This window comes from Pipistrellus kuhlii, unplaced genomic scaffold (genome assembly GCF_014108245.1).
Source record: "Pipistrellus kuhlii isolate mPipKuh1 unplaced genomic scaffold, mPipKuh1.p scaffold_m20_p_58, whole genome shotgun sequence".
Taxonomy (NCBI): Eukaryota; Metazoa; Chordata; class Mammalia; order Chiroptera; family Vespertilionidae; genus Pipistrellus; species Pipistrellus kuhlii.
In genome coordinates this window covers 1,337,797-1,357,516 of record NW_023425560.1, presented here as the reverse complement: position 1 = coordinate 1,357,516, position 19,720 = coordinate 1,337,797, and the positions used below count along the sequence as shown (strand labels likewise).

The following is a 19,720-nucleotide window of genomic DNA, read 5'->3' as shown; positions in this document are numbered from 1 at the left end:
TGGGCAGAGGCTGGGCCTCCCACATCTGTCCTTGGTGTTGGGCCCAGGCGGACGCTCCCGGGAACAGCCCGGGAAAGCGGAGAGCAGTCAGAGGTGAGCAGGGGAGCCGTGCCCGGCGGTACCTGGAGCGGGAGGTCCTGCCGGGTCCTGCGGGGCAGGGGGCGGCGGCAGCAAAGTGCTGCTGGGGCTGCTCATGTCCCCCTCCCCGGTGAGCATCAGGTCGGCCACGTGCTCGCCCTCCAGGGTCTGGACGCCCCCGGCCTCTGCTTCCTGCACGTGGGGCGCGGGCGTCGTGGGGGTGGTGGAGGTCGTGGAGGTGCAGAAGGGGGGGCTGTCGGCGGGGCCGGGGCTGGTGGCGGGGCTGGCGGCGTGCTCCCGGGGCCGGGACGCCCGCTCCGGGCCCGGGGGGCCGGGCTCGGGGGCGCCCGGGGGCGCGCGCAGGAAGTCCGGCAGCACCAGGTCCTCCTTCCTCAGCAGCCCGCGCTGGTCGTCGGCCCGGTTGCTCTGAGCCTTGGAAATAAGCTCAAAAAACGCTGTTGGGAGAAGCCGTGGAGCGAGTGTGAGCGCCTCGCCCTCGGCCCAGGCCACAGTGCACGACGGGAGAGGTCCCGTCTCAGCGTCCCGCCGCCTTCCGACTGCAGGCTGCGGCCAGGAGGTCCCGCACCCCTAGCACTGGGCCCACAGGACCCAGGCTTCCAGAACAATCCAACGCAGCCCTAAGCCTCCCCCAAATCTGTGAAGTCCAGACCCAGTCGCCCACACCCATGACCCGCCACGGCTGTGCTGACAGCTCGGGGAGGCTGGCTGTGCACTGGCGGGGCGGGGCGCGGGGACCCTGACACGCAGCCCTGGCCCCTTCCCACATGGAGTGACCACAGAGGCTGCGGCACGACAGGGCCGGCGCTGGGCGGCCTGCCTGGGCCGGAGGAGGGCGGGAGCGCGGTGTGAAGGGGCCGTGGTGGTGGCCCCAGGCCTGGGCTGGGAGCCCTTGAGCCCTCCATGCCCTCCGCACCGGCCGGCCTGGCTCTGGCAGCCCCTCCAGGGCCATCTCACTGGAGGGCGTTTCCGGTGGAGCTCAAGACCAGCGTCAAAGGAGAAGGGTCCGGCTGAACTTCTCTAGCGCCTAACCGCTCTCAGGCGTGAACCAGGACAAAGGCTTTCAGACCTGACATCTAACGCCTCTCAGGAAGGCGCCAGCCTCAGCGTGGGTGTGCGCTTCTGCCCTCTTCCGAGAGCCCACCCTGGGCTGTGGCTGCAGGGCTGTGGCTGTAAGGGGGTGAGGGGTGCAGGGCTGTGGCTGTAAGGGGGGTGAGGGGTGCAGGGCTGTGGCTGTAAGGGGGTGAGGGGTGCAGGGCTGTGGCTGTAAGGGGGTGAGGGGTGCAGGGCTGTGGCTGTAAGGGGGTGAGGGGTGCAGGGCTGTGGCTGTAAGGGGGTGAGGGGTGCAGGGCTGTGGCTGTAAGGGGGGTGAGGGGTGTATGGCTGTGGCTGTAAGGGGGGGTGAGGGGTGCAGGGCTGTGGCTGTAAGGGGGGTGAGGGGTGCAGGGCTGTGGCTGTAAGAGGGGGGGGGGGTGCAGGGCTGTGGCTGTAAGAGGGGGTGAGGGGTGCAGGGCTGTGCTGTAAGGGGGTGAGGGTGCAGGCTGTGCTGTAAGGGGGTGAGGGGTGCAGGGCTTTTGGCTGTAAGAGGGGTGGAGGGGTGTCAGGGCTGTGGCTGTAAGAGGGGTGAGGGGTGCAGGGCTGTGGCTGTAAGGGGGTGAGGGGTGCAGGGCTGTGGCATGTAAGGGGGTGAGGGGTGCAGGGCTGTGGCTGTAAGGGGGGTGAGGGGTGCAGGGCTGTGGCTGTAAGGGGGTGAGTGGGTGCAGGGCTGTGGCTGTAAGGGGGTTGAGGTGTCAGGGCTGTGGCTGTAAGGGGGGTGAGGGGTGCAGGGCTGTGGCTGTAAGGGGGTGAGGGGTGCAGGGCTGTGGCTGTAAGGGGGTGAAGGGGTGCAGGGCTGTGGCTTAAGGGGGGTGAGGGTTGGCAGGGCTGTGGCTGTAAGGGGGTGAGGGGTGCAGGGCTGTGGCTGTAAGGGGGGGTGAGGGGTGCAGGGCTGTGGCTGTAAGGGGGGTGAGGGGTGCAGGGCTGTGGCTGTAAGGGGGGGTGAGGGGTGCAGGCTGTGGCTGTAAGGGGGTGAGGGTGCGTGCAGGGCTGTGGCTTTGTAAGGGGGTGAGGGTGCAGGGCTGTGGCTGGTAAGGGGGTGAGGGGTGCAGGGCTGTGGCTGTAAGGGGGTGAGGGGTGCAGGGCTGTGGCTGTAAGGGGGGTGAGGGGTGCAGGGCTGGGCTGTAAGGGGGTGAGGGGTGCAGGGCTGTGGCTGTAAGGGGGTGAGGGGTGCAGGGCTGTGGCTGTAAGGGGGTGAGGGGTGCAGGGCTGTGGCTGTAAGGGGGTGAGGGGTGCAGGGCTGTGGCTGTAAGGGGCACTTCACAGGGAGCTGGGCAGCTGAGCAGGTGGAACTCTGGGTAAAATCCAGTCACAGTGACAATATGAGTCCTGATTCTGCTTTTCTGTTAGATATTTCCAAAGGGGAGACCACCCCCTCCACCTCTGCGGTGGCTCCTGCAGGCCCCCCCGCGGCTCAGGGCAGAGGTGGGGGACCCGGGCCTGCTCGCCTGGCGCCGCCTGCAGTGAGGGCCCTCTGACACTTCCGAACCTCCATCCAGCCTGCCAGGCCCACCGCGCTGCCCCTGCCCCCCGGGGGTCCGCCCTGACTCCAAGGGGCCCGGCTCTCAGACTGACACGGGAACATACTCCATGTGACAGGCCCACAGTCACCCCCGTGTCGATCGCTCAGAGAACGCGCTGACGAGAGGACTGGAAACGGACATTGAATTCACTGAAACACGTCAAGTTTAAAAAGTACACGTACCCTCTGCTTCGTCCAAATTAATTTTCTGATATTTTTTTTTCCCAATCTTTGCAATAGATTCTTCTCTCTTTGAAAGCCGGGGATCCCTAGCATTTTTTCCATTTTCTCCTTTTATTTTAATAGAATTAGACTTGCCTAGTGTTCTCTCCTCTCCCTGCATCAGAAGGAAAGTCAAAGTTCTACTCACAGTTCAGACACGACAGCACAGGTCATGACGGGCGGGGTTGGAAACGGGACCCACCACGGGGCAGCGGGCTGGCGGTTCAGGCCCGGGGGCGGCCCCAGGGGGACGAGAGGGCACCGAGAGGGGCTGCCAGCCCGACCAGAGTGGTGGGCACCGGCGGGCAGCACACGGCTCTCTGGGGAGCATGTGGCCGGCATGCGGGGAGCGGGGCGCTGCGGGCCGGGCGGGGGATTACCGTAGCCGAGAGATTTCTGGAGCTGGAGCTGCCCGCGGCGGTCTGTTTGAGCGGCGTTCCTCTCTGTTTGTCTGGGTGAGGGCGGAGAGGAGCGTTAGCCAGGGCACTGCCCTCGCTTCCCCTCTGCGATCTGTGTTCTTAGGCAAAGCGGGGAGACGACGGAGTGACTGTCCCTTCCAATCTGCACATGAAGGCCGAACGCCAGGGGCAGGACCAGGGGCGGGACACCTCCTCCGCCTTGGCCAGGGCAGGATGTGCTCTGTGTGTGTGAGTGTGTGTGTGAGAGTGTGTGTGTCTGTGCATGTGTGAGTGTGTGTGTGTGTGTGTGAGTGTATGTGTGTGTGTGTGTGAGAGTGTGTGTGTGTCTGTGTATGTGTGTGTGTGTGAGTGTGTGTGTGAGAGTGTGTGTGTCTGTGCATGTGTGAGTGTGTGTGTCTGTGTGTGAGTGTATGTGTGTGAGTGTCTGTGTATGTGTGAGTGTGTGTGTCTGTGTGTGTGTGTGAGTGTGTGTGTGTGTGTGTGAGTGAGTGTGTGTCTGTGGGTGTGTGTATAGAGGGCCACAGGTGACTGGACACCACGTACTGGGATATTTGGAGGTGAGGCGACTAAAGAGGTTGTTTCGTGGACTATTTGGTGTGAATATTCTCTAGAAAAATAGTCACCTATTTTCAAATACAACCATTGCCCCAAGTCAGGGCTGTGGTCTGGCCTCAATGGCCAACCGAGCCCCAAGTCCACTCCTCCGGCCCCGCTGGGCTGCAGGAAGGGCACTGGGCCTCCCGCAGATGCTCAGACCCTGCACCTGCCCGCGGCCGCCTGCAGCCCCCTGCGCCCAGGACCTGGCGGAGGAGCAGGGTGCAAGCACCCCGAGACCGGGGCAGGCAGGCCCGCTCTGCGTCCACAGGCCCGCCGCAGGTCCCTGGGGGAGGCGGCAGGCACTCGGAACTGAGCCAGCCCGCGGGGCCCTCCCCGGAGGAGCTCCGTAAACACAGGCTCCCGCACCCCCGGGACAACACCACCCAGTCCACCCCCCGGGGTGTCCCTTGTTCACAGGCCCAAGCTGTGTCTGTGTCTCGTTAGCGCCCCGCACCAGGCGTGCTGACCTCGGGCAGTCTGGGCACACGGCCTGTCACCGGGTGAGGCCCTCATGCTCCTGGTCCTGTGCCTCTGCCCAGGCCGCGGGCAGCCTGGCTCTGGGGGCTCAGCATGGGCTGGTGGGAGGCAGCGAGAGGGGCTCTCAGGTTCGCTCACCTTTCCCTCTGGAGGGGTCCTTCTCCTCCAAGATGACCCGCTGTCCATCCAGGCTCGATATGGGGGCACCGAGGTCCAGGGGCTCCCTCTCGCCACTCTAAAGACCAAGGTAGTGCACGTGACTCACTGAACCAGAACTTTCCAGAACACCTGCCTGTCGTCCAGCCTTGACGTAGTCGCATGCCAGCTGACCCCGGGTGCCACTACCATGGCTGGGCTGCCCGAAGGCAGTCCTGAGTGCCAGCCCGAAGCCCGGGTGAGCACACGCGGTGAGGCTGCGAACCTCTCAGCCCAACGTCCTATTTCAATGGCATCGAGGTGGCATCCAGGTCTCACCCTGCTCACAGCCTGGACTGGCCTCGCTCCACTCCTGTGGGCACAGTGAGGGCATGGCAGGACGGAGCTGCCTTTGTGGGCAAGGCGCAGAGCAGGCCGAGGTGGGACACCAGCGTTCAGGACCCACAGCTGCTTTCAGAAAGAAGCCTGCACGTGGAGCCGGCTTCTTCAATCCCTGATGTGCCCAAGACCAGCGCCTGCAGGAGGCCAGGCCGGAGCTCGCCCCATGAGGCGGCCACCACGCTGGCTCTGCCTCTCATGGTGTCGGTTCCAGTGGACGCACACACTCGGAAGGGCAGCTGGTGTGTCACGTGTCATGGCCTCCACACCCGGAGCCCTGACCACCGGCCAGCCCCAAGCCCCACCACAGCCCTGACTAACCCACTTACAGACAGGAACACTGAGGCCAGACGGCCACACAGTAGCTTGGGGTCTCGAGAGAGAGAGGGGCCCGAGAAGCCTGGCCCGCCCTCTCCGCCAGCACCTTGGACTCTGGGTGGTGCTCCCTGTTGAGGGGAGGGGCATGGCCTTGACCAGAATTGAACCCGGAACCCTTCAGTCTGTGGCTGACACTCACCCACTGAGGCAAAGCGGCCAGGGCGGGAAATTTCGCGGGAAGATGCGCCCGGGAGGCCGGGCTGCCGAGTGCGCAAGGCGAGGCGCCTGTCTGCTGGGACCTGCACCTGCTCAGCAGAGCTCAGGGGTCTGGTCTGTTTCTCATTTTGGTTTCCCAGGACCAAAACCACCTCTCAAATCCCAGCCTGGCCCCAGCCCCCCGGGAATGGCTGAGTCAAAAGAAAGCAGCGCTTCCCTCCACAGGATGGCAGCGGGGACGAAGGCGACACCTCCCGCCCGGCCAGCGTGGGGTGGGGCTGAGGGCGTCGCAGCTGCTCCTGCACCTGGTGGCGCCACGGCGCTACTGGTGGGGCCTCAGGCACAGGCCCTGCGGACAGGCACCCGTTTGCCAGCTCAGGGGACTCACCACAGGCCCCCACGTCACTCACCAGCCTGGCCACCAGCTCGCTCAGGTGCAGGCCGTACTTGGCCACCACGGGCCGCAGCACCTCCGTGACGGGCTTGGTGGGCTTGGCCTTGAGCCCCACGGAGCGGTTAATGGGGACCAGATCCAGCCTGTGGGGGAGAAGCGTGAGCACATCTGCGCATCCACCCAGCCTCCACCTCGCTGCGCTGGGCCCCTGACCCAGCCGAGGTTCTGGCTGAGGAAGCGAGCGGGGGGCTGCTGGAAGGGTTTCTGGAAGGAGAGGGGCTGTCACACCAGCAGAGAGAACCCCTCCCTCACAGGATGGCCAACTCCATGCAGCTTGGCCACCCCTGGGTGTGGCCCTCTGTGGTCATGGGACAGGACAGCGGCCCGCTGCCCACCCCGTTCAGGACGGGCCCAGCCTCTGGGAGTTCACGGGAATGGCAGCTTCATTTTTCTCACCGAAATAAAGTCCGCTTTTCTAGGCGCAGGTCCCTAGATGCCAAGATGCTGCTGTCCTGATGCAGCACCAGGGGCTTGGGGACAGGAGGGAAAGGAGGTGCTATCAGAGGGAGCGGGCGCCCTGGTGCTGCAGACGCCCTGGTGCAGGGCCCTCTGGGGGCAGCAGAGGCGCAGCTGACACAGACCCACCCAGCATGCAGGGCCCAGCCGCAGGACCGCCCTTCCCGGCCTCCAGCGAACGCCTTAGACATGGAGCGCAGAGCAGGCCAACGCCAGGGCCTAACACCAAGGGCCAGGAGGGCAGCGGGTGGGCCCACCGGTACCTTGTCCCCGCCCACCAGGAAGAGGTCCACGGCGGCCCCATTGATGCCATGCCGCTCGCAGAGCCCGGCCAGGACCTCCTTGATGGGGAGCCCCGCCCGCACCAGCGTCGTGCAGGGCGTCCCGTCAGGCAGCTGGATGCGGCAGTGCTTGGCGGCCTTGTCCCTCTCGGGCGCCAGTGTCCTGCAGGCCTCTGACTGGGGAAGAGACGGCGCAGGGTCACAGGGAGCTTGCGGGCACTCCAAGAAGAGCTACGGGAGCTGGCAGCACCCAGGGAGGCACATCCAGCTCCAGAGATGTGGGCCTTGCTAGCACAGGGACAGCTGTGCCCAGGCCTTGCCCAGCCTCGGACCCAAATGCTGCCGGGCCTCATGCAGCTGGCTCTCCCCGAGCAGGCTGCGCTGTGACGCTGAGCTGCCCTCGCCCACCTCAGTCCGGGGGACCACATGGCGGCTGGAACACCCTGGGGCCTGAGGACCAGCCCAGCCGGGGCCCCTCTGCTATTTCCCGTCATCTTTCCACCCGACCTCCCGGCCCAGGCTCCAAGGCCCCTCTGAAAGGAACAGCCTGATCCAGGGGAGAGCAAGCTGAGGGCAGGGGCTGGGGCACTGAGGGGCAGGCAGGGCTGGGGGCACAGGGCTGCCCTGTCAGCATGAGGGACAGACCGCCATCTGCCCAGGGAGAGCTAGTGGCCTCCTCCGGAGCAGGAAGGCATCCACCTGCCAGCCGGCCTGAGAGCAGCGGACACACTGTGGGGCGGGCGGGTCTCTCACCACAGCAGCCTCTGGGCAGGGCCGGGCTGCCTGCAGGACTCTCGCCCAGGCCCAGAGCTCAGGAAACTACTCGTCAGCACCCGACCCCTGCGCCAGCCAGCGGTGCTGAGGCAGGGCTGCTGGGCGGCGGGATGGGGGTGAGGCCAGCCCAGGGCAGCGGGGGTCTCTCCTGACCCTCCCCTGGACCTGAGTCACAACTCGCTTCCTCACCGGAAACGCCTTGCACAGGCCCTCCCGTGGGGCTGGCCTGCTGGTCACTTCGGGCTGTAAGTCCCCCACAGGATTCAGAGAGCCGCTCTGTGGGCGGCAGACCGATGGCGATAGGCCCAGCAGCCCCTTCCCAGACAGTGCGTCACGGGACTGCGGCCAGCGAGGTTCTCATTCAGTTCCGTTGTGTCCAGGTGGCCCGTGGAGCAGTGGCGAGTGGCGCCGGTCAGCCCTGGCAGCGGAGACGAGGTTCTGCTGCTGCCCGACAGGCCCCAGTGACCAGACGCCACAGCGTCAGGCTGCCCAACTGGGCCCGCTCAGCCGCCACTCAGGGCACAGGCCCCCAGGCAACCAGGCAACCAGACAACCAGAGAGCGGGTGTGAGGACAGAGAGGGGCTCCGGGGACCCCCAAACACATGATGTCTGGGGCAGTGGGACGTTCAAGGACGAAGCAGCCGCCTTCATAGTTTTCTGTTCTCAGCGGGACTCTGACAGCGGAACTGAATGAGAGCCACGCTGGCCGCAGTCCCGAGGAGCACCGTCTCCCAGGCTCCTCACCGTCTCAGGAGCCCTCCTTAGGCGTGGCTATGGGCTTGGTGACAGACACACTGTGGGCTCCGTGAGGCAGCGCGGCCTGTGGGCCGAGGGCAGGCGGGGACTTACCAGGTCCAGGCTCCCGGCGGAGGACACGGAGCCCTGCGACTCCCGGCGGCCCAGGCCTCCGTTGGCATGCGGGGCGTCTTGAGGGGAAACACAGCGACTCAGATCACACAGCCTAATTGTCCCACTCCGCACAGAAACCCACCCCTGGTCCCAGCCCCCACCCCACTCCCCAGGCTGAGCACACGCAGGCGAGGGCAGAGGCAGGACGGGTGGCAGGACCAACAGGCCTCCAGAGGTTCTGCCCCCTCCCCCATCGTGCCTCCCGGGGCTGCTGCAGCCCAGGAGCCCCACAGCTGCAGAGGCAGGCTCCACTCTGTCCGCCCCGTCCCCCCGTCCCGCCACTGGCGCAGCGGCTCCGGGCAGGTCAGAGCGCAGGGCAGTGCTCCTGGGCAGCCCTCCTCCCTTCGTTAACTGGATTCTGACCCAGCTGGTGGCTTCTGGGCCTGAACAGAAACGGTCCCGTGGACAGTGGTGAACACCCAGCAGCCACCACACCTTTACCTGTGGCTCATGTCACATCTTCCCACCAAGTCCTAGCTGAGTCCTGCCCCCACCGTGGTCACTGACTGAACTCACGTGACCCCAGGCTGAGCTGGGAACCCTGAAAACCCACCTGGAAGGGCCTTTTCCAACCTGGGGTCTGATGCCCAGTCCCTGCTGTGCCAGCCTGGAGGCAGTGGGGCCCGGGCACAGGGGGACCATTGGCCCACCTTCCAAAAGCTGGCTCCCACGTCACCGAGTCCGATTCCTGGGCAGTGCTCTCTAACGAGCCGCCAGGCGTGGGACTCCAGCCTCCGGGTCCTGCTGGGGACAGACTGCGCGAGGCGCGCATGACCCAACTCCCGGCACAGCCTCTGAGATTTACAATAAAAAGACAATTTGGGCAAAACTCATGGGCGCACCATGGCCTACTCTGAACCACAGGGGGGCGGTGCAGCCCCGAGCAGCGGACCAGAGCCGCCCGGACAGAGCCGCCTGGAGCGCGGTCCCCGTGCCGTCTTTCCTAATCGGGTGTATTTTCCAAATTTTCCAGCGCCTATTCCTGCTGGAGCCAGAGGAGCACCGGAGAGGACAGGCCAGGGGAGGGGGCGCAAGACCTAAAGCCCCGTCTGCCTGGTGGCCGCCCGCGCCCGCTGCCGTGGCCCGCCACCGCACCCCACAAACCGTGTGCGTGGTCCCCGGGGCCCTTCTTCTTCTGGGACCGCCCGGTGCTCCTGGTCCTGGACCAGGAGAAAAACACGCCCTTCCGCTTCCGTTCGCTGTCCTCGTCCAGGTCTTCGTTCAGGGACCGTCCTGATCGCGATTTCCCCGTCAGCTGTCGCCAAGTGGAAAACTGTGAGAAACCAAGAGCGTGGCTTCCACACGCACGGCGCGCTGGGCAGCGGGGAGGGGCAGCGAGGCAGTGAGAGCTGCTCTGCAGGCGATGCAGGCCGGTCCGGAGACGGCGGCTGGACCCCAGCGGCCCCCCCGCCCAGCCTCAGCCCGCGAGTCCGAGGAGGGGCCTGCATTCTCCGGTGTGAGGGAACCCCACATGGCAGAGCAGCTCCCACCGGGACGCCAGGCGGCACCTTCTTTGGCGTGGACACGTTGGAGTGGTCCGAGCTGACGCTGTGCTTCGAGGCCGGGCTGCTGGGCACCTGCTGCGAGTCGGGGAGGGAGCGGCCCTCCACCTCGGCCAGAATGCACTCCTGGTACAGCGGGGACTTGAGGAAGCGCGTGTAGCTGTCAAACTTCATCAGGTTGAAAATCTGCGGAGCCCACGCAACGACGTTGGTTAAGAGAACAGGAAGTCACCTGCAGGCTCGGGGCTGGGACCTCAGGCACCTCTGGCCTGTTCTGAAAGGACGTCATTAGCCCGTTTTCTCCCCTCACCCCAGAGTTCCTCTACATCCGACTACCCTTTCCCGTAACATGCAGTCTTTCATTTGACACAACCAACAAGTCCCAGCACCCCCATGGGGCCAGCCCCACGAGGAGACGGCACCTCGAGGTGCGACCTTGGGGAGCTGTACTTGTCAAGAACGGCCCCAAACCAGTCCCGCCATGAGGCTCAGAGGTTGAGCATCGAAGTATAAACCAGGAGGTCAGGGTTCAATTCCTGGTCAGGGCACATGCTCGGGTGCAGGCTCCATCCCCAGGAGGGGGCATCCAGGAGGCAGCCGATCATTGATGTTCCTCTCTCTCTCTCTCCCTCCCTCCCTCTTTGAAGCAAAAACATATTTAGAGAAAAAGAATGACTAAACCCGTGGGCATCTGGGGGAGCAAGGCCTGCATGGGACACGCTCCCCTCTGTGTCCCTGACTCAGGGCTCCGCTGCAGGGCTCTGGCCAGCCCGTGGGACACGCTCTACAGCCAGTTACATAACACGGGCCCGGGCACACTTACCACCACAGTGACGCACTGAAGTGGGAAACTCCAAGCTTACACAGCGGCTGGGCAAGAGTAAGCTTACTCAGCACAAGTAGAGAAGGGCACAAGAACAAACCGCTTCTTCTGCCCCGCTCTGCGCCAGCAGCACCGAGAGGCTGTGGGGGGCGCGCACGCGGCAGGGGGGGCGCGCGGGCTCACCTGGAGCTGCTGCTCCTTGAACATGTCGGGGTGCGGGGCGCTGAGGATGTCGTCTGCCAGCTGGGCCTGGCTGTCGATGTTGACAGGCGTGGTGGCTTTGCTGCACAGGAATGTGCTGAAAATCTCCCGGGCCCTGTAGGAGAGCTGCCAGGACACGCGTGTAAGCATGTGAGACCGCAGCTCCCCCAGCTCCTGTAGGAGAGCTGCCAGAACACGTGTGAGCCATGTGAGACCGCAGCTCCCCCAGCTCCTGTAGGAGAGCTATCAGGACACGCGTGTGAGCCATGTGAGACCGCAGCGCCCCCAGCTCCTGTAGGAGAGCTATCAGGACACGCGTGTGAGCCATGTGAGACCGCAGCGCCCCCAGCTCCCGGCTGGAGACAGCCCTGGGGCAGTAGTAAACAAAGTACAGGCCAGCATGAGACAGAACTTTCCCGATGGCGATTCCTAGCGTGCGGCACCGCCACCACCACCACCACCACCACCGGGAGCGCCAGGTGCCGGTCCGTGCGCGCTGGTCTCTGCGAAGTGAGGCTGGGCTGGTGCAGCCCCGAGGTCACGTGCTGCCAAGTGGCCTCACTAGATGAGGGGGGACCAGGCTGGAAGCCCTCGCGCTGCCCTCCCCCCTGCGCGGGGGCGCGATGCTGGCAGGCATTTCGCAGGCTGTGCTCAGCACAAGGAAATGCCACAGCCGCCCGAGAAGCCTCTCTGAGAGTGTGGACCGTGTGAGGGTGCTTTCACACCCTTTCCACCGCCCCAATCCTCACGAAATCCTGCCCGTGCCCCCCTTCCTGGCACCAAGGAGCATGCGTACCTCTTTTTTGTCGTGTGCGGGCACATGACTAAAGTATTCACAGGCCTGCCAGAACAGAATGTTTTCTTCACTGAATTCCTTCCTTAGAAAGTCCTAGAAAAACATGGTCAATGAACTTCCACCCAGGCTCGGAGGACTGGGTCAGTATTCCCAGGCCGCCTCCCCGAGGGCTGCTCCCAACCTTCCCTCTCCCTCTCAGAGGGGGGCTGGGCACTGGCCACAGTGTAGCCGCGGCGGACACGCCAAAGCCGCCCTGCGGGAAGGAGCCCGTGCGGTAGCCCCCGGCATGGCGCCCAGACCCCGTGGGCAGCAGGACCCGCCCTCCGGCCTTATGAGACTCCGACGCTGAGCCCGGGCGTCCTACTCACGGAGAAGTACCGCACACCCAGGGGGTCCTGCAGGAGACGCTCAAAGGACACGGCCCAGCTGGCGACCCTCCGCTCGCGCAGGCGCCTGCAGCTCTGCACGCTGGGGAGGCTGGCATTGCTGCTCAGGCTGTGGTTGCTCACGCAGTCCTTCAAGTCAGCGCCGTTCAGCTCTGTGGGACCAGCACAGACCTCACTGCAGGGGCGGCCCCACTCCTGCCGCAGCAGCGACAGGGGGCTCTCACCAGTGTCTCCTCTGGCACGGCACCGGGCACCGCACCGGGCGCCCAGGACGGCCCTGAGCTCTTCCAGGCACCGCGGACAGAGCGCGGGCCGGCGGCTGCAGGCGGCACACTCGGCAGAGGCGGCGGCCACAACCACGAGGCGCATGAGGGCGGGACGGACCTGTGGAGCCGCCCACTCACACTCGTGCACTCCTGCCGTGGGGACAGGCAGCCTCCAGGCAGTGTCCAGAGGAGTGTTTCCGCACACCTGTCGGTGGGGACAGGCTACCCTATGTGCTAAGTGCCACCTGTGCCGCAGGAGGCTGGCTGCCGAGCCATCTGCAAAAGGGCACTAGAGACTGCCTAAGCACGTGCACACACATGACACTAACAGGACACTGCGTGTCAAATGTGATGGGTAAACTGAAAAGTATTTTAAACACAGGAAGAACAGAGGGCACAGTGAGATTCAAACGGAAACTAAGCCGTGGCTCCGCTGTCTTCATGTGAGCTCTCGAATAATGCCCACGGCACCTCACCACCTCCTGTGAGCGCCCGATGCCAGTCCCCGCGTGGGCAGGCCTGGCAGTGAGGTCTGAGAGGAAGGGGTGGAGGCCAGCCGGGCAGGAAGAGGGACATGTCCATAACTGAGGGGCAAGCTGCCCCGTGAAACGCCCCATTCCCATGCCCCCCCGGGGCTCTCCGTCTGTGCCCTGGGCCTGTGCGCAGCCGCTGCCTGGCTGGTCATGGTGAGGTGACCAGCGCACTAGTTAATGGGCCCCTCTAGTTCAGGCCAACCATTTAGGAGGCGTCTTAGCAGTGGCGAGAGGTGGGGGCAGGGGCAGGGGCGGGGAGAAGGCTGGTGAGGGGCAGGGGAGTGGTCAGCGGGGACGCTCGCCTTTCGATGAGCCCCCTCGGCAGACGTGCTGACAATGAGGCCCACAGCTCCAGGGGCAGCTCAGAGCCGGAGGCTGCAGGGAGGCCGGCCAGCCCCCGCACCGGGGAGCGTGCGCCTGCGGGGCCAGGAGTTTGGCCACTTGGGATCCATGTGCCCACGAGAAGCCCCTCTGTCCTAAAGGCTCCGGAAGCATTCCCACATGGAAAGGAGAACAGGGCAGAGTCATCTGATCGCTGCTGCCCAGGAAAACCCAAGTCAGACTCAGAAGCTACGAGAGACCGAGGTCGAGATCACTGATTTCCCTGAGGCTGCTCAGCCCTCAGGCTGTGCGTGCCGTGTGTGAGATGAAACGCGGCCTCAAGAAGGCTGACGGAGCCTGGCCACACGCACGCACGCTCAGCTGAGGCCGGGTGTGCAGAGGGGTCCTACAGAAAGTGACCTCACAGGGGGTCTGGTCCTAAGTCCCACACGAGGCAGGCACAGTGGGTGGTCCACCCAGGCCTCCGCCTTCTGTGGTAAAGCTCCTCTGCCCGGAGCCCTGCCCGGATCTGTGCCTCCAGGGACACCTGTGACCCAGCTCTTTGAAGCTGTAACACTGGGAAGCGGAAGGAAGAGCTAGCAGGATCCTAACCGCTGTAATCCGACCCCATGCCCTCCCGCCTCCAGTAATCTCCTTCATCCCCTCCTGATTCCAAACGCACAAACAAGCTGCCAGCTCATTCTCGGAGCATCTGGGATCTGCTCAAATAAACTCATAAAAATTCTCTACAGGTTTGGATGTTTTGGGCATCGACAGGATATAGGAAATACTCCCATGTACACTCACACATGCATGTACACGGTCGGTCTCTCTCTCTCTCTCTCTCTCTCTCTCTCTCTCTCTCTTTCTCTCTCTGGCTGGGGCCCAGCTCTGAGTTTAATGTCTGTCCAGTAACTGGAGCATGGACGGGCTCAACACCATGACGTTAATGCTCCCTAATTAGCATCCAGGCCAACACACTTCCCAACAGATGTTGATGAGAACTAGACAAGCTGCGTGTGAGGTTCGTGTGGAAACCAAGCCTGAAACAACGGAGAACAAAAAACAAGGGTGAGCAGCCTCCCTCCAGTAACCACGTCGCCGCTGGTCCTGGGCTGGGGCCGAAACAGACCCATCACTGGACAGAACGCAGCTGGGCCGCTCAGTCAGCGGAGCAGAACCCCCCCCCCCCCATAGCTGCTGAGAAACAGGCCTCCGATCCCTCCCACACACTAAAGCCAATGCCACTGGCCAAAGACATTGAAAGCACGAGGAAAAACCAGAGTCCCATCTCCAAGTATCTGATGAGGAGCCGCACGGCACAAGCCCGGAACATAGGAGACAACAGTGATTCAACGGCACAGGCTGGCGGGCGCCGGAGGGGGTGCGGGTGGTGGCATGGGGGAGGGGCAAGGTGGAAACTTCCAGATATAAAAGGGATGCTTGCTGCGAACTTTATGGACAGCAAGGGGACTGCAGTTGGCAACACTGTGCTGTGTGTCTGAAAGTTGCTCAGAGAACAGATCTGAAGAGTTCTCTTCATGGCCCTAGCCAAGTATCCCAGTTGGTGGGAGCATCGTCCAGATACACCAAGGTTACAGGTTCAATCCCCGACCAGGGCACACACAAGAAGCAACCAATGGCCCTGGCCAGTTTGGCTCAATGGATAGAACGTCAGCCCACAGATTGAAGGGTGGTGGGTTTGATTCTGGTCAAGGGATATACCTCGACTGCAACCCCTGACCCAGATGGAGACAACCAATCGATGTGTCTCTCTTACATTGATGTTTCTCTCTCTGTGTCTCTCCCCAGACCTTCCACTCTCTCAAAAAATCAATGGAAAAATAATCCCAGGTGAGGATTAACAAAAAACACACAAAGCAACCAATGAATGCATAAAAAAGTGGAACAATGAATTGATGTTTCTCTCAAATCAATAAATTAAAAAAAAGACGTTCTCATCACAAGAAAAGTTTCTGTAATCATGTGAGATGATAGACATTAACTAGATTTATTGTGGTGATCACTTCACAACATATATACATCACATCATCATAGTACACTAAACTGACACTGTACATCAATTATCCTATATAACAAAAGCCTAATATGCTAAGTGTCTGTTCGTTTGTTCAACCAATCAAAGCATAATGTGCTAATGATATGCTAAGGCTGCTCCACCGCTCACTATGACGTGCACTGCCCACCAGGGGTCGATGCTCTGACAGGAAGGTGAGCTTCCCGCTGGGTTCTGACTGATCGGGACTAAGTGAGATGGGCTGGACACGCCCTGGAGGCCTCCCGCATTCCCTCTCTGGCTGGCCAACCTCCCATGTCCCTCTCCTGCCCCGATCGTGCACAGGTGGGGCCCCTCGGCCTGGCCTGAGTCCTCTTGCAATCTGGGACCCCTCGGGGATGTTGGAGCCAGTTTGGTCTGATCCAGCAGGCCAGGTTGAGGGACCCCACTAGTGCACGAATTTGTGCACTGGGCCTGTAGTGTCTCAATAAAAAAATAAATAAATAAGATAGAATCTCTGTAAAAAACACCATAAGCTAAGTCAAAAGACAAAAAAGAAACCTTAGGGGAATATATATAACCCATTATACACACAAAGGACTCACTTTCTTTATGTTTAAAAGTCCTTCATGTTAATGAGAAAAAGCTCCATAAAGCAGAGGAGCATGGAGAAGAGTATGACGGTGACCAGCAAGAGCTACGGTGGCTGCTAACCTGGTGGCAGTGTGTGCAGCTCCCCCCACAAGCTACGCCCTCAGAGGACCTGAGCAGAGGGCCCTTGTGTCTTTAACCTGATAAACAAGATGACCTCACAGATGAATGAGCTCTTTTTAAAACACTCGCACTATGAGCACCAGCACATCTGCCACGAGCTGCTTTCCCTGGAGGCAATGCAGGATGCATGAGGACTGAGGGGAAGTAGTCAGCGGCCCTCGGGGAAGTGGAGAAGCCCCCAGGACAGGTGAGCCGTGCAAAGCCCCTGGCCGGAAGAGGCCTGCTGCCCGGGAGCAGTGCCTGGTGCCCCGGGGACAGTAACACACAGAGAAGGCCAAGAAGAGAAGCTTCTTCCCACGCACACGAGGTGGGCAGCCCTGAGCTCTGTCCTGCAGGCCAGTGAGGGGCCGGGGCCGGGGCAGGGGCCTCGGAGCTTGGGAGGCAGGAGGAAGACCTCAAGCTGCAGCCGAGCCGCGAGCCAGCGCGGTGTGGGAGCCGTTATTTCCCATGAAAGGTGTTCGGATCCAACAGCACCGCAAGCAGACTGGCCCGGAGGACTCGCACAGGCCACGGAGGGAGGCCGTCCACTCTGCCGTCCCTACCCCGGGGTGCTCGCTCTCCCCGGCCCCTGACCCCATAGGGTCAGAGCATTCCTGCTTCTTCCTTCCAGCCTCCGTTCTCTCCTATGGAAATGCACCCACCATTGTTTGGTTTCTGACTGAACACCCACTGGCCCCCAACGCAAAAACCAGGGGTGCTACAGACGAGACAGCAGACCGTGACGGGAGGCCGGGCTGCACACCACCTGAGGCTGCACCCCAGCGCTCCCCGCTGACCAGCCAGGGCTCCCGGGACGGGCCGTGCACAGAGCACGCCCATACAGAGCGGGAGAGCCACGCCATGGTGGAGAGCCCCAGGGCCGGGGGAGGCGGGAGCTGCCCTCGTGGGTTACAAAAGCCCAGTACGCCCTGCGTCCTCGCCTCACAGGGAAGGCCCTCACCTCGATCCCTACCCCCAATGCTGGACCTATGCACACCCCTTTGGGCACTCTCGGCCTGCTCTTGACACAAGGAGAATGGTGCACGTTTATGAAGGATGACCTTGAACCTGAAGTGGAATTCCTTCCAAGGCCAGCATTCCCACCCACCTCCAAGGCCAGGAGAGGGCATCCCCAGGGCCTGCTGCCTGTGCCCTCTCGGACCAGGTGGGTGGCAAACCAGGCGCCGCCCCCAGAAGAGTCCACCCACCGCCCAGCAGGGCCACTTTAGGGACATTTCCTGGTTTTCGGTGTCGCTGTTGTGGTTCCTTTTTCTTGCAATGGCCAGCTGAGTAGAAGAAAGCTTTCCTGGTGATTGGGTTTCTAAAGTCCGTTTCAGATTTGCTGAAACTGGAAACGCCACCCCTTTAAGTGGCTGGACACACCTATGGGCTGCCTGGTGCAAGCAGTACTGCAAGGTGTTCATGTCAGAGACCTGTACCCAGGCTTTCCCCGCTCCTGTCCCTCCCGGCTGTCTCACCCAGACCCGCATCCCGAGTCCAGCACAGCCAACGTTTACCTCCTGACCCCAGGCGCCTCGGAGCCGGCCGCCTGTGCCCGCCGACTCAGCCCCACACACATACCTGGAGACCGAACAAGCCAGCCTGCCCCCGCCAACCACAAGGCGCACAGACCACGCGGACTTTACCTGGGTAGAGCTGATAAGAGCCACTGTGATGCCATTTAACCAAATACTTCCAACCATTCACTGCAAACCACCCCTCTGAGTCCATACCAGGCTCAGCCGGCACAGCCCCCGGGGCCCCGGGCAAAGGCTGGGGCCACACACAGAGACATGCTCCTTAGCTCGCTCCCAAGGAGGAAATTAGTGCGCTTTCTCCAGCGACGCAAAGGCAGAAGGACAAAGGCGACTCCCTGCCTGCAGCTCCGGAGGGAGAGCAATAGTGCCTGAGCTCCCAGCAGCGCGGGCACATGCATAATTCACAGCCCCAGCCTGCGCTGCGCGGGGCTGAATTATTTACAGCCAGCACGGTGCAGACGCCGCACCGGAGCCACAAGGCCCCAGACCAGTGGCTGGGCTTGGTGCACGGCTCTGCCTGGGTAACTGGCTCTTACAGTGGGAGGAAAAGTACTTGTAGCTTTTTATAGCATGCACTAGTGCCCGGATTTGTGCACACTGAAGGAAATTAATTAGAAGGTGGCCAGCGGGGAGGGACTAGGCGAAACAAGCCAGACACGCACCGGAGCCAACCTCCCCGGGTCTGTGGAGTGAGGGGGGCCCCTACGGCAGGTGGGGTCGCTCAGCCTGGCCTGCGGGGACTGGGCCAAACGCGGCTCTCTGACATCCCCCGAGCGTTCCCAGATTGCAAGAGGGAAGTTCTCAGGTGACAATGCACCCCAGAACTGGGCTCCCTCTTCTCTGATTCTAGGATGTGTCTCAATGCCCTTTGACCTCAAGTCCCTGAGAGCTGCGGAGCGGAAGCAGCAGAGCACCAGGCTCTGCCCTAGTTGCAGGCCCAGCCTCTGTCCCTCATGGCTGTGAGGACCGAGCAGTGCAGACACGAATGCCTCCGGGACTAGCAGACAAAGCCCCTGGCAGAGTGAGTGACCCGGGACAGGCGATGCCGGGGAAGCCTTCCCTCGCACTGGGATCGCCCTTCACACGTGCCAGCTGTTTGGGACAACTTCTTATTGATGTCATTTCAAACTCAGAAAGCTCCCCGAGAACAGCAGAGGAATCCCACACACCTTGCAGCCACTCACCGCTGCCTATTGCCGTTTCCCCATCAGACTCTGTCTCTCCCCTCACTCCCTTCTTCCCATACCTTTCCCCTAACATTCACACTCACACACACACTCACATGCTCTCACACACACACATGCTCTCACACACACATGCTCTCACACTCACTCATGCACACAATCACGAATGCATGCACGCAGCACACACTCATGCACACACTCATGCATTTACACACTCTCACAATGATACTCATGCATATTCATGCTCTTTAAACACACACATACGCACAGTCACACATGCACACTCTCACACACATGTGCACACATTCATGCACACTTACAACACAAACATGCATACACACACACACACACACACACACACACACACCTTTCTCCAAACTATCTGAATTACTTTGGAGACAGCAAACCTTTTGCCCCTAGACTCTTCCGTGTGTACTTCCTAAGTGCACAGACTCTCTCTTCCATGCCCACAGCACAGCTACCAAAGCTGGGAACGTAACACCGTCCATTCTCCAAGCCCATCCATAATGTCCTTTCCAGCCACTTCCTGCCAGTCCAGGGTCGAATTCAGGGTCATTTAATGGTCACGTCTCTCTCTTTAAAAAAAATAAAAATATTTTATTGATTTTTCACAGAGAGGAAGAGAGAGACAGAGAGTTAGAAACATCGATGAGAGAGAATCATCGTTCAGCTGCCTCTTGCACACCCCCCACTGGGGATGTGCCCGCAACCAAAGTACATGCCCTTGACCGGAATCGAACCCGGGACCTTTCAGTCCACAGGCCGACGCTCTATCCACTGAGCCACACCGGTCCCGGCGGTCACGTCTCTTTAAAAGCCTTTTTTCTTGCCCGAGTCCCTGCAAATGTTAGTTTGTCCCGATGAGAAAACCCAGACACGAGGATATCCAAGCCCATGTGACCTATCACCCCCCACCCCACGCCCAGATGACCACCCCCAGGATTCAGACAAGGACAGATGGGACGGACCTTCACCCAGCGCAGTCTTGGGCCCTCCTGACAATTGGGC

The 19,720-nt window shown here is 61.9% G+C and overlaps 1 protein-coding gene across 11 annotated transcripts in view; it reads right to left on the bottom strand.

Annotated features, from left to right (window-relative positions):
- RGS12 (regulator of G protein signaling 12) overlaps positions 1-19,720 on the bottom strand; it is a 76,742-nt gene that overhangs the window by 17,720 nt on the left and 39,302 nt on the right. For 2 of the 11 annotated variants that reach the window (XR_006740213.1, XM_036417085.2), the window contains exons 5-17: positions 12,062-12,231; positions 11,694-11,786; positions 10,880-11,023; positions 9,880-10,059; positions 9,476-9,626; positions 8,312-8,388; positions 6,670-6,864; positions 6,347-6,420; positions 5,907-6,033; positions 4,567-4,663; positions 3,316-3,386; positions 2,897-3,050; positions 123-533 (exon numbers count right to left, since the gene is read on the bottom strand). Coding sequence is in view for 9 of the 11 variants with exons in the window: in XM_036417085.2 (XP_036272978.1) it covers positions 123-533; positions 2,897-3,050; positions 3,316-3,386; positions 4,567-4,663; positions 5,907-6,033; positions 6,347-6,420; positions 6,670-6,864; positions 8,312-8,388; positions 9,476-9,626; positions 9,880-10,059; positions 10,880-11,023; positions 11,694-11,786; positions 12,062-12,231 (1,944 nt within the window). In the remaining 2 variants the exon portion in view is untranslated. Of the gene's footprint in view, positions 1-122; positions 534-2,896; positions 3,051-3,315; positions 3,387-4,566; positions 4,664-5,906; positions 6,034-6,346; positions 6,421-6,669; positions 6,865-8,311; positions 8,389-9,475; positions 9,629-9,879; positions 10,060-10,879; positions 11,024-11,693; positions 11,787-12,061; positions 12,232-19,720 lie in introns of those variants that run through there. The other 9 variants (XM_045574014.1, XR_006740214.1, XM_045574017.1 and 6 more) reach the window with 9 other exon arrangements.